The following is a 13,331-nucleotide window of genomic DNA, read 5'->3' on the forward strand; positions in this document are numbered from 1 at the left end:
CTCCGTCAGTGTAGGCACAAGAGCTCCCTCTAGTGTCTACATTTTTCAATGTGCTTGACAATCCCCTGCACACAGTTCCGTGTCTGTTTTGCACAGAGGACCAACTGGCAGTTGATCATAGCATATAAATCCAGACATTATTACCAACTGAAGAGGAAATATATAAAAAGTCTCAACATGTCCTCCATATACAACTGCCTTTTCAGCCTATAATTATCTATCTGTCACGGTTGATTTTTTATGCTGCTATTTTGACAGGATTGTCATTTCATAACATTATTAAACCCAGTTGACGTAAACACTACACTAAAGCATGTTTTCACAGTAAATGGCTGTCACTTGCTAACACAGGGGTCAATTATTAAATAACACACCCCTTCTATGGTCTCAGATGATTCACTGACTCTTTGTTCCGTAAATAGGCCTGTCATCATCACACCATTTCCTCTCATCTAAAGCGAGGTGCTCAAATGAGCAGCCTGCTGATATTTGCCATGGCTGTTCTAAAACACGTAGAGCAGCTTCACTTTCATGTCTTCCCTGTGAGTCCATTCAGAAGAACTGATCTGAGACCTGGGACCCACTTGAGTACCAGCAACTGTCCGGCTGTTGTTACTGTTTTGTTGTTGATGCCTGTCATGTTGTTTTTTTGAGGGTAGAGGCATAAGCCTGGCTGATTAAGAAACCATAGAACTGAAATAAAAAAAGAATTTGGTTATTTAAAAATCTTTTTATTTTGTTAAACATAATAAATCTGTTTTTGCTTTATTGTTATTATCAGTTATAATCAGAAATATGACTGTGTGTGTGTGTGTGTGTGTGTGTGTGTGTGTGTGTGTGTGTGTGTGTGTGTGTGCGTGCGTGAGGGTGTGTGTGCTTAATAATACACATATAATGGTAATAAGATGAGCCTAAAACACCAACATCTAGTCACATCTGGTTCACACACACACACACACAAAATCCTTTAGCTGTCAATGAACACCTCAGCTCCCCACGCACTACCCCGCAAACACCCCCCCGCACTCAGTGTATGTAGGTCCCTGGGTTTTCCAGGAACTCTGCGATCTTCTTGGCCATGTCGTCCAGCTCGTTTGTGTTGGTGTACTTGAGCAGGTTGTGCGAGCGCACGAAGTAGTGGCGCAGGTAACGCTGGGTGGCGCACTTGAGCAGCTTCCTGGCCAGCCGCAGGACGCTCTCCCGCAGGTTCCTCCAGTCGCGAGCCCCGGGGTACTTCTCACATGTCCAGAACAGCAGTGTCTGAGGGACCACACAAAGCAGCGCCACACTCGAGATGACCCTCACTGGAGTATTTGTTACTGCACTGATGTTTCCCCTTGGGGATCAATAAAGTATCTATCTATCTATTTGGTAGATGATTATGATTCGCTAATATGTATTTTCATAGTTTTTTTACTGTATTTTCCTAGATTTACACTGAACAACCGGAAACAAGTTCCTTATGTGTAAAAATACTTCTGATGTGATTTTGATCAATTGGTTTAGTGTAGACCCCCCCAACATCAACAACATTAGATCTGTGTGAGAGCTCATGTACAATCCATATTGCTATTCTAACTCTCAACTACATCTATTAAGGGGCATCCCTGAGTCCAAAAAGCCCCTGTTGTGAGTGGCCTGCCGTATAATAAGTAATAAGTACCTAGGGTTTTGTAACCTGATAGTTTAAGCTCTGTTTTGTTATGTGACATGAGAGGAAAGACAAATAGGGTGGCACTGAAGTGCGCTCTGATTGGTTGCATGAGCAATAATGCTGAGCCACTATTGATACCTGCAAGTGATAGGTTGTGATGACAGGCTTGTTGCCAGGACACCACACATCCTCTTTGAGTTGCCGGACGACTCGATAACACTTCCGGCGGCAGCCTCCATCTTCATCGATGCTTCCCAACAGCACTTGCTCCGCCCGCGAGAAGGACAAAAGCCAGTGGTAGTTTGATGTGGCCATCAGGTTAAAGCCAAAAGACTGCACACAGAGAGAGAGAGAGAGAAATGGAGTGACCACAGGGTACGAGAGAGAGAGAGCGAGGGAGAGAGAGAGCGACTGAATCAGACTTGAAATCATGACCATGACTTGACCATGACACCCCTGATGCAGACCATATCATGCGCGATCATATCAGGTACAGTATGAACGTTTTAAGTTCAAATTGAAAAGTTATCAGTAACTAGGTAAGTGCTATTTATTACTGGTCAGTGAAACAACCTAAGAACTGTTCATAGTAGCAGTGTTTCCCACAGAATTGAATTCCATTTGTGGTGATTGGTTTGCAGAAACTTGAATACAACAGTTTTTAACAATTAGGACAGTGTGGTTATGATGCTAACCAGATTTAAGCACAATTTAGTACAACCTGGAAAATCATTGTGTGGTGGTCAAAGTTGATATTGTGGTGGGCCGCCACAAATAAGTCAATGTATGGGAAACACTGTAGTAGTTCTAATCAACCACACAGAGGATATAAGCCTATTGTGGGTCATCTGGACATTATTTCATCGTTGCTGTGACCTTTATGCAGCGGGCTCTCTCGGCAGACGGCCATCTTTTGAGCAGGCGGGGCCAGCGGCCCTTCTTGGGCCAGCAGTTCATCAGCTCCACGGTGGGCACCAGCTCCGCCTCCACCTGCATCTCCGACGTCTCCACAGCAACCCGCACCACCGAACCCACCGACTCCAGGATGCTGACTTTCCCTGAGGAAGAGGATGAGCATGTTCAGAGGAGCGGACGAAAAGAAAATGACAGACAGACACACACACACACACACACACACAAAAACAATCACTGCCTTTCAGGTTGAGTGTCACAGGCACAGTCGTAGGCTTATATTGACCGCTCCTAAAGTAAAGGTAAAGGTGGCCTAAGATATACAATATCACAGCCTATATAATTACAACATACACATCAAGTACACAGTCATTGCCCAGATGGGTAGAGATATTGATCTCTGTTCTCTGATGTGTTGAAACAGTATTTTAGATATGCACGTGGACACCAGCCAAAGCCCTATTGAATGATGAGCATATAGATTTTAATAATGTAGCTTTAGTCATTCAACCCAGTGTATCATATAGTCCCAGTGTTTACACAGCGACTACACTTGGGACTGTGTGTGTGTGTGTGTGTGTGTGTACGTGTCTGTGTGTGTGTTTGTGAGTGTGTGTGTTTGTGTACATGTGTGTGTACATTTGAGTGTGTGTGTGTGTGTCTGTGTGTGTGTGTGTGCATGTGTCTGTGTAGAGTAATCATGCATGGTGACTCATCTGTGTACATGTTGTGTGTTTGCATGTCTTGATTATGAATATTGTGTATGTGTGTGTTTGTGTGTTTATGTTGCATGTGTGTGGGCTATATGTTTTGTGTGTGTGTATACACATGTGTGAACCAGCCCTCAGGCCCTTCAGAGGTCACACATATCTGATCTAACCTTAAAAGCTTTTTGGACTCGGTCACTGCTTGCAATTCCATCATATTCATGCTGGCTATAGATTTTCATGTATCACATGCAGAATGTAACAAAGAGACAGAGAGAAAGAGAGAAACCTCAATAGGCCAACAACAACCCAACATGCCTGAAGAGTTGTGCTAAATGTTGTCGTATCGCTCCACTACTGTAGCCTGATGAGCCAGACCCACATCAAGATGTAGGGTCTGGGAACTTACAGTACTATAGGCACTGCTCAATCCAAGGGGTGGGATAAACGGTTGTCTTTCAAATTTCCTCTCACACGCAATAGGATAGCGCTATAACCAGCTACAACTCTAGTCTAGTTGGCTAGTTGATCAAACTTTTGCCAATTAAAAAAAAAGCTTAACTCGAGCCACGATTGAAAGACCGCTGTTCGCCAGCAGCAGCATCCATCTTCTTTGTTTTACAAGTAGCAGGAAATTCACACAGAAATTCACCGTCACCGGATCTATACACGTTGCGATTGGCCTGATAGAAGTTTCATTTTTTTCTGCTCGCAAGCCAACGGAGAGTTGCTAGACTACCCTGGCTGCAAATTACATTTGCTGCCGCTAGGGTGCGTCTAGATTTCTAGGCTACCACTACTCACCTGTGAGCGAGCAGCTCTTAATGGCCTCCTCCAGCTGCTCCCTGAAGACGGTGGCCACCTTGGAGGGCACGATGTCGCCCTCGATGGCAACGGCGGCGTCCTGCCACTCTTGCGAGGCATTGGCGAAGCTCTCCAGCTCCAGCCACTGGTGCAGCTTCTCGGGCTCGCGCACGGGCGACAGCAGCCGCGAGCCAGTCAGCGAGTAGTATCGCCACTGGCGCGTCCGACGCTCCTTGTATCCCATCAGTCCCTTCACCGGAACCGAGATCAGGAACAGCGTGGGCGTCAGAACCTGTTTGTCGGGAGGTCGGGGGACAGGGGTTCAAAGGTCAAGAGGCCAATCAATACAGCTGCATCACTTATAGGTGGATAATTGCTAATGTCCATCGAAGTAGGCCTACACAAGCCTGACATAATAAAAGTCTGTGAGTCTGGAGCCAGGACCTGTCAGGGTCAAAGGTTGAGGACACAATCAATGAGATGCATGTCATGCCGGTCTAATCGCTAATGTTCATCTATATACGCTAGACTGACATAAAAAAAGTCTCGCTAGCTCAGCTGTGACCTCAATAGCCATTGTGTTTCCAAACATAACACTTGTGACTGACAGGCGCTAGGAGTGGTGCCTTTCATTCCAAGGGGTAATTCAGTTTAAGCCCCCAGCTTTTTCAAGACCACGTCAATCTATTTTTGACTCTAGTTTTGACATGACGTCTCTCAATGACAAAATTTGCAACGCCCACATAGACTGTCAAAAAGAAACAAAAAAACAACACTATAACCTTGGACATAAAGCAATGTTTGATTTTACCTGAATTGCAGGGTTGAAGGCATATTTTCCTCGCAATAGAGCTGTCCATTTAGACAATAATGCTGGTTGATCCTACAATGAAGCAAACAAGGCACTCAAATGAGAGATTACCAAAAATTAAAGACTAATGTAATGTACAGCCACTACAATTTAGAGCTGGCAGCTGTATCCAAAGGAAGTGAGGTGTACTGATAGGTGGGCTTACTTTCACGTTGTCATTGTTATGAACTCCAGAGTTTGCGATGGAGAGGAAACGAGCATCCTTATTACTGACTTCAGACGTGAGGTCCTTCATTATCTTCTGGACCTCTTCCACTGTTTTGGACACCAGCCGATGCCTCAGGTCCACCTATAGGCAGGGAGAGAGAAGCTTCACATCCCTGTGACCAACTAGTCAAACTTCAACATAATACATAAACATTCTAATACAATAAAAAAAAAACATCTACCCAAAAACATTACCAATGAAAATACAATGACACACGAGTCAGATACACACTGCCACCCAATGTAAAACCATGGTCAAAAGCCATTCAAATATACCTACAATGCAAAACATGGACCCTGTACTGCACATTCAACCTCAGTAGGTTTGGCAGAGCCATCAAAAGTTGAAGAAATGTACCTGATTTAGCAGGAAGTGGTCTAAATCTTCTTCAGTGAAGTCTGTCATTTCCCCCTTGGCGTGATGGGTAAATCCTACACACTGTTGCCTTCAAACACCACTGAACAACTGAGCTTCAGAGGACCTTTAGCTCCTATATTGTGTTTGTCTATGTGTGTCTGTCTCACTCTGACCCTCTTTGTGAATTGTTCCATGTGGCACGGACTGAACTGCACTGAAACGGGAAAGCACTTCAACATGGAGACATTGATTGTGTGCCATTGATTTTTGGGCACTAAAATGCACCCCACAATCCTTTAGGGAAGTAGGTTTACCAGCTGCAGTTCTATGATGTGGGCCACATGGCTCAATTAATTATTTGTAGTGAGGCTATATTAAAAGGATAACTTCACCATTCATATCATGACAGTTACCTTTTTCATATGGTGAAATATCTATAATTATCCTAGCAGCATATATGTTATGTCAAGAATAAAATATAATAATGTAAGAATATTATTATAGCCTACTCAGATTTAAATGCTTTTAATCAAATTAACGCAATTAATTGTACTGAGTTGAAAGAACCAATATGGATTACTGATTATACTGTTTTAAAACTGCATTAGTAATATGTGCACTGTGATTTACTCACATGGCTGAAAATGATCTAATTTGTTTTGGTTGTAGGCCTATTCACAATGCACTGTGCCCTCAATTAGGCCTACTGATTAGAAAGGTTCAGTCTCTTTTAAAATGTGGCTCGAAACTGTGTGGTATTGATAACATTTTGAAAAACGACATACATCCCCATTAGTGAACATTAACTTCCTGTGGTTCAATAGAAAGTGCTCCTGTGATGACACAGTTTCTGTTTGTATTCAATTGAGGTGTTTGCAATTCACAAACTGCTTCCCTGGTATTGCGTAAAATAAAATGATGTTGGGTAAATGAGTCTGCACATGCTGTTGGCCTTTTGAACGGATACAGAACATCCATGAGTGATGATTCACTGATGATGAATTCCTCTATGACAAAACGGATTGTTCAGAGACCTTCAGAGGACTTTTTGTGGGACTCTTTTAGATATGAATGAAGCAAACTGGCATGGCTATTTCAAGCACACCATACGTATTTTTGGACCATAAACTCATGCTTTTCCTGTACATTCTTCTACCTCCACAGTGCTGCATTCTGTAGAGCCTGAACTGAACACGACCGATTTGTTGAAATCGGCAGTCTGCTGGGCAGACTCAACAGATTTAATGAAATCAGAATACAATGTATAAGCCATACATACATATGGTCCGTGTAACTCTTTGCAGTGCTTTGTTCTATTTGCTCCATCCATCTGATCCAAATAAAAAATGTGTTCAATAATTTTCATATTTTTTTAACTGGTCAGCAAATAGATAATTGCTGCTATTTTCTAAATGTGTCATTAGTCACGCAAGATAAAGAAAAAAAACAGAAACAGGATTGGAAACAAAAGTAAAATATTGGATTTTTACCTTTTTTACCGTTTTTGTTGTGGTGAACCACTAGGGGGTGACCTGATACATATTGGCGTGCGGTGTTGGTGATCACATTTTATCAGCGGATGTAGAGATGGAGGGCTATCAAACACAGTTCAGCTTGCATCAAGGTACATCAAGGTGCCAAGCGATTGATAATGTCAGCCAGGGATGGATTACTGCACGGGCCTACCGGGCCCAGGCCCAGGGGCCCAAGGGGTCAGGGGGCCCTGAAGCCCAAGCCTTTGCATGGAATCACTGCCTCAGTATCAACAAATCAGGATGTAGGCTATGAATCTGATTGAATTTAGTATTGGCCATCCCCAAAATGCACCAGAATACAGGAAATCACATCAAACAAATTAAAAATTTCCTGGGGGAGGACCCCCAACCCCCCCCTCCCACATATACGACAATTAGTGGGGGGCCCTTAATACATCTGGGCCCAGGGGCCCAAAAGTTCATAATCCGCCCATGATGTCAGCTCGAGATCAGAACTTCAGATGTAGAGAGAGACATTGCTGCATCCTGACACTTATGAGTACGTGTGTAGAATGTTCATTGAGGCTTTGGAGACCTACATGATCCATGGACTTGAGCCGTAGTAGCCTATAGCAATGTAGGCTATATGCTGTTGAAATCAATAAATGGATAAACTGATAAATTAGGCCTGTTGTGTCTTCGTTTAGCCTAATGAAACCTAGTCTAGCGTAAATAAGCAAAAATGTACCATGTCAAACAGTGCTTGGGGTAGCCTGTATACAGTAGCCTAGACTGACGTTGATGGCTAAGCATTCTGCTTTGGGGAATTATTTGCTATGGTATGGCATGGCCATGGTATTCAAATATACTGTAGATATGTTCAACATACAGTTATGTTTAACGTGCCATCTCCCAAAAATCGGCGAAGTTTTAGTTATTAAAGGGACACCAGGCAACGTTTTCGTGTTAATTACTCATCTTCGTAAGTCGGTATATGGTTAAATGACTCATTACAGGGCGAATGAAGACTCTCTCGCCCGCCCCTACTGCCTGTAGGAAGAATATCCCGCTTGCAAGTTCAGTGTATCGTACCCGGCGACCGAAGCAGTTTCAGTTTCCATCCTGCATCCACAGCACAGAGGGAGGCTAACGAAACGCTAGCGATTGTTGCAAATGTGTGTATAATGGCAGAGCCGGCGAAGAAGCAGCGAAAACCCTTGACGGAAGATGCAAAGAAAAGGAAGAGCTTCAGACCGAGCGAGGGGGAGTTTCGTAGAGAAAAAACATCAGGCTTGCCTGGTGTCCCTTTAATCTCTAAAGTAATGAGTCAAAATCACGCACAACTTCAGGCGGCGCTCTCTAGCTGGGCCAGGCTAGATGGTGTTCTCCCCCCGGTGCTCAGTTCAGTCCAATCAAATGCTCAAAAAAGGGAAATTAGAAAATTGACGCATCATTTCATTTTTTTACTTCTGAACAGAAAACCGTAACTGCTCAATTGAAAATCAAAATATGCAACAATAACCCATTTACTGTGCCGTCCTAAAAAATGGATGACGGATTTTTATATTTTTTCATGTGAATGAGAACATAGAATTCCTGCTAAATAGAGCAAATAGAACATAGCACTGCAAAGCGTTCCACGGATCATATATGTTTATATATATATTTGAAAATCTACTTGCAACTTGAAGTAAACATAACTGAACGTGATCTGAAATTATGGCATTATGATTTAGGTCTAGTTTATATAAGTTTATATAACTTCCTCATAATTCTTCACAGCAATCCACCACGAGACACATGTGAAATAGACTACTCTAATCAGGAGGCTATGTGGAGCTTTCAATGCTATAGAATACCCCATGTGCATGTTCAGGAATTTATATTGATGCTCACACCCACACAAACTCTCTCTTAACTGTCTGTAGTTGTAGCCCCACAAGGACGGGATGGCGCCATCTGGAGTTCAGTTCATGGCACTGCAGTCATGGAAGATCGTTTGTAAGATCATTAACAGAGACATTAACTTGTCCAGCCTGTTGCACAATTGTGCAATTGTTAAGTTTCTGAAAATCAGGTCAGTATGCGGCGGCAAAAGAAAATCAACCTTCTTAAATAAATTTGACCCAAAGGTCCCTCTGCCAAAAAAATACATATCCCACGATGCAGTTCATCAATTACAAAAACAAACGCAAACGCTGCTAAAAGGTATGTCCTACTTTTGCAAGCACCGGTGACCCACATCCAAGATGGAATGACTTCTGTACGTCTTTAAAGGTTGGTTGGTTTTCTGTGTCATTTATTTTAGAGTTAACGAATAAAAGATGCACGTTTAAGGACATTCACTTCTCCAAGTCTGTTACTTTTCACTTACTGACTGGTGGGCTGGCTAGCTAGCTAGCTAGCTAGCTAGGCCTATCACTTCAACAGACGTTAGCTAACGTTAACTAGCGTTGATTTCAAGTTGAAAGATGATTGGCCTCTTTAATGTAACTGCCTTGTCACTTAAGTAATCCATAATTGTTCAACTGATGTTGAATTTGATTGATTTAGAGAACGACATAACCCTGTCACAGCTAACGTTAGCCTATCCGTATGTCAAGTGCTAAAAACAAATCGGACCTGTCATGACAGTAACGCAGCGAAGCGGCAGCACTGTTGCCTCGACAAGTGCTTCATGATACTCATGTTATATGTCTGTCTGATGCAGGCTGCAACAGGCGCTGTCCAAAGCATCATGAGTTGCTCTGGTTTGCTGTGTCTGCACCGTGGGGACCTCCATCGTGCGTTGTTGCCCCTCTACTGCACCCTCACCGTCCGTGTCCTCAGCCATGGCCGCCGCATGAGCCCCAGCCTCAAGCAGAGCTACCGCGTATTGCAGCTGCCGGTAAACGAGGACAGCAGCCAAGCCGATGTGAGGGAGGCCTACCTCCGCATGGCCAAGCTCTACCACCCGGACTCTGGTGCGCCGACGGCCGACGCGGCTCTCTTCGCCCGCATCGAGGAGGCGTACCGAGCTGTGCTAGCGCACCTTGCGCGCCAGAAATCCGCGTTGCAGTACACCCAACCAGCCGAAGAGGAGGACGAAGAAAAGAACAAAGGCAGTGCTGTTGCCCACCGCCAATATCTCAGCTTCGAGGGGGTCGGCACCGGCACACCCAGCCAGCGGGAGCGCCGGTACCAGCAGTTCCGTGTGGACCGGGCCACGGACCAGGTGCTGGAGTACCGGCGCAAGGAGATGGAGCGTTCGGCGGCGGACGAGGGAGCCATGGTCGAGCGCGACATGCGCCTGCGCAGCCGGCAGATCAAGATCACGCAGGCGGTGGAGAGGCTGGTGGAGGACCTCATCCAGGAGTCGATGGCGCGCGGAGACTTCCGGAACCTGAGCGGCAGCGGCAAGCCGCTAAACAAGTTCGAGCACAACCCGTACGCCGACCCCACGACACACAACCTCAACCGCATCCTCATCGACAACGGTTACCAGCCCGAGTGGATCGTGACCCAGAAGGAGATCCGCGAGAGGCTGGCCAAGTTGCGGTCAGGGCTGCTGGAGGCCCGGGGCCGACTCGGGGAGCCCATGCGGTCCCACGAGCAGCTCCGGTGGCAGGAGCTGTGTGGGAACTTCGCCGTGGACCTGGCCAAGCTCAACAAGAGGGTGGACACGTTCAACCTGATCGTGCCCTTGCTCAGCCGGCAGATGGTCCACTTCAGCTTGAAGAGGGAGGTGGAGCGGGCCTTGAGGGAGGACAAGGAACGGAGGGAGGAGAGGAGGAGGAGGGAGACAGAGTTGAGGCAGATGGAGAGGGAGAGAGAGAGGGAGAGGGAGACGACCCAGGCACGACAGGACGGCAGACAAGGACTGTTGGCGTGGATGCAGAATCTACTGAAATAGCTACGAGACACAGACAAACCAGACCACCAGCTCAAGGACAGTTATGTGGCACAGAGATGGCTCTGAGTCAGCTGAACAAGTGAACTGAGCAGTGCTGACATTTATGATATGAAAAAGTGGCCTTTCAGATTCTCTGACTACATGAATACTTTGGGCGGCTATTATACTTCGATGGACACACCTGTCTGTTTTACCTCCTTGCGTATTTTAAATAATATCTATTCAAATCACAAATGGATTGGAAACAGTTTGTGTGATTCAACTTGAGTGTCCTTGATTTTTTTGGAGCATGGAGGCCCTGTTGTTATTGACTAACATGTTTATGTGAACAGTGATTTCTATTAAGGCTTGAGGTCCACAGAGACTTCCTGATGAACTCTTACATTTAAGAATGGCAGGGTAACTGTCCAATGCTGCTAATATTACAAAAATGTGTACTGTATACATATGAAATAGACTAAACCGTTAAGGAAATGTATTATATGAGACAGATCACATCCTGTATGCTCAAATGCTTTACTCTCAAATGCTGTATTTGGCATCTGTCCATGGAATCAACAACTGAGCACTTTTATAAAGAATCATAAACCAGACACACATTTTGTCTATTTATTTTCTGAATGTAATATTACATCACACTACTTTCTTCCTACACAGTGTTAAATTGCATATTGCATATATTTGAACTTGAGTGTATGCTGAGGAGCTGCAACCAGTTCATACACAAATACACACGCTCGCCCAGCTTTCCTGTGTTCCCCCCTCAGCCTGGGAGACGCTCCATTGCAGTAGGGTTGGCGATAACCAGCGGGTCCTTCCTCGGGTCTGCCCCTCTCAGCGCCTGCTTGAATGTGAGCGAGGGTGGCGTGAGAGGACTGGCCCAGTCGCGGGCAATATATTGGTGGTACGGGTCCTGGGAGTTCTCTAGCTTCTTGGAGCGAATATAGCTCATCATGATGCCGAAGGTGAAGAAGCTGAACAGTCCCACCACCAGGAAGATGTAGATCATGCCCTGTCCTTGGGCTTGACCTTTGACCTGACCCTGGACCAGAGGCAGGGAGAGGGCTGGCTGGACAGTGGAAGCAGAGGAAGCAGGAGACGGACCCGCTGACGTGCCGTTGAGGAACTCCAGGAGAGAGACCAGCAGTGACTGGAGACTTGTGCTGTTCGGCAGTAGCATGGTGCTCTAGAGTCTGTTCCAAACAAGATGTGAGATAAAGCTTAGTCACGGTGGACAGGATTTCATATGAATTAGTATTAAGCACAGACAAACGTTAGTTCACGTTTCAAATCACATCTACTTTGACAAGCGAATAGAAAATCTAGTTTAAAGACCACTTGGAAGATGGAGTAATTCAGTCTTGACATTACTTTCAAAAGTTAAATATCTGGCAGTATAGATTCTTAAATTCTTAACAGTGATCAATAATCAATAATAAATATATGAAATAAAAGATTTACCTTGTTGAACTCAGGAACAGGGTATAAAAGGTACCAGAGTACAACTATCTGCTTGTGCTGTTCTGTGCTGGAAAATCATAAAGGGTCTGACAGCTTTGTGTTCAATATTCTGGGGGAGCCCTGATCCGCCTTCTCCACTCATACACACAAATGCACACGTTAACCCCTGCCTTATGTTTGTCCTTCACATCCCAGGTTGTTCAACCTCCCAAACTGCAGATCCAATCACTGTCATTCTAGCTTCACCAGGATGTCATCAAGTCTTATAAGATTTTCATCAGCAGGTTTAATTAAGCTGTAAAGTCAAGGTCATCCCCATTTCATCTCCCTTTCTCAACAGGCATGTTTTTGTGTCCCATGGCTATATAACGTCCAGCAGGTTCTGTTAAGTATAATATGGCTAATCATATTTCTCCAGTTTAACACCGACTGAACGGCTGGTAAGATAAAAGCTTTTCACGCCCATTTTCTTGCATTTTTTTTCTGACAGAATTGGTCTCTGTTGTTTCTTATCTTTCTTAGCATGTCACCACAACTAATCGGGGATACAAATAAACTACGTGGGCCCTGACCAACTCTTTCATGATATGTGTACATTCAGAATCTCAGTTAAGACGAGATCCAAAATAACACTGTAGGCAGCCTCTCTCGTCCTGCTATCGGATGAATATTACTGAGGTACCTAAGCCTAGCGTCTGACCTTGAGCCTCACTGACTCAACGGAGGAACAATCGGCTCCATTCAGGAAGCAGTGAACCAAGAGATACTGAACTCTTTTAAAAAGAGGGTCGGTAAGTGCTGCGCTGTCCTCCCCCACCGCCCTCAAGCAAGTGGGTGCGCGATTCACCTTCAGAAGTCCTCAGAAATCCGTGCGTCACTGCTCCACCGTTCCTCGTTACAGAAAGGGGACACAGACGCGTAGGCTATACTTGTGCTTTGATTGAAAAGTGAGAGCAGAAATGTGACTATGAAGGGAATGAATACACATAC

The 13,331-nt window shown here is 44.9% G+C and overlaps 3 protein-coding genes across 4 annotated transcripts in view; 2 read left to right on the forward strand and 1 right to left on the reverse strand.

The window, feature by feature from the left end:
- LOC143099926 (E3 ubiquitin-protein ligase TRIM35-like) overlaps window positions 1–13,331 on the forward strand; it is a 491,084-nt gene that overhangs the window by 221,310 nt on the left and 256,443 nt on the right. The window lies entirely within an intron of this gene.
- Window positions 837–9,717, reverse strand: mab21l3 (mab-21-like 3). 2 transcript variants are annotated; one of them, XM_076264088.1, is made up of 7 exons: window positions 5,514–9,610; window positions 5,094–5,237; window positions 4,889–4,960; window positions 4,078–4,369; window positions 2,531–2,712; window positions 1,793–1,987; window positions 837–1,260 (listed from the first exon to the last, which is right to left on the reverse strand). In XM_076264088.1, exons 1-7 carry the CDS (start codon window positions 5,559–5,561, stop codon window positions 1,027–1,029), a joined length of 1,167 nt encoding a protein of 388 aa, XP_076120203.1. In that variant the 5' UTR covers window positions 5,562–9,610; the 3' UTR covers window positions 837–1,026. The 2 variants fall into 2 exon arrangements, with proteins under 2 accessions (XP_076120203.1, XP_076120204.1); XM_076264089.1 differs by lacking the exon at window positions 5,514–9,610 and adding an exon at window positions 9,611–9,717 and having other exon boundaries at window positions 838–1,260.
- dnajc28 (DnaJ (Hsp40) homolog, subfamily C, member 28) lies at window positions 9,180–11,473 on the forward strand. Its single transcript, XM_076264087.1, has 2 exons — window positions 9,180–9,265; window positions 9,699–11,473. The coding sequence occupies exon 2, from the start codon at window positions 9,726–9,728 to the stop codon at window positions 10,878–10,880; it is 1,155 nt and encodes a 384-aa protein (XP_076120202.1). The 5' UTR covers window positions 9,180–9,265; window positions 9,699–9,725; the 3' UTR covers window positions 10,881–11,473.

Source organism: Alosa pseudoharengus, unplaced genomic scaffold (assembly GCF_046254945.1).
Source record: "Alosa pseudoharengus isolate Yale_2024_CS ecotype anadromous, Long Island Sound unplaced genomic scaffold, YU_APseudo_1.1 YU_APseudo_1.1_scf_3, whole genome shotgun sequence".
In the NCBI taxonomy this organism is placed as follows: Eukaryota; Metazoa; Chordata; class Actinopteri; order Clupeiformes; family Clupeidae; genus Alosa; species Alosa pseudoharengus.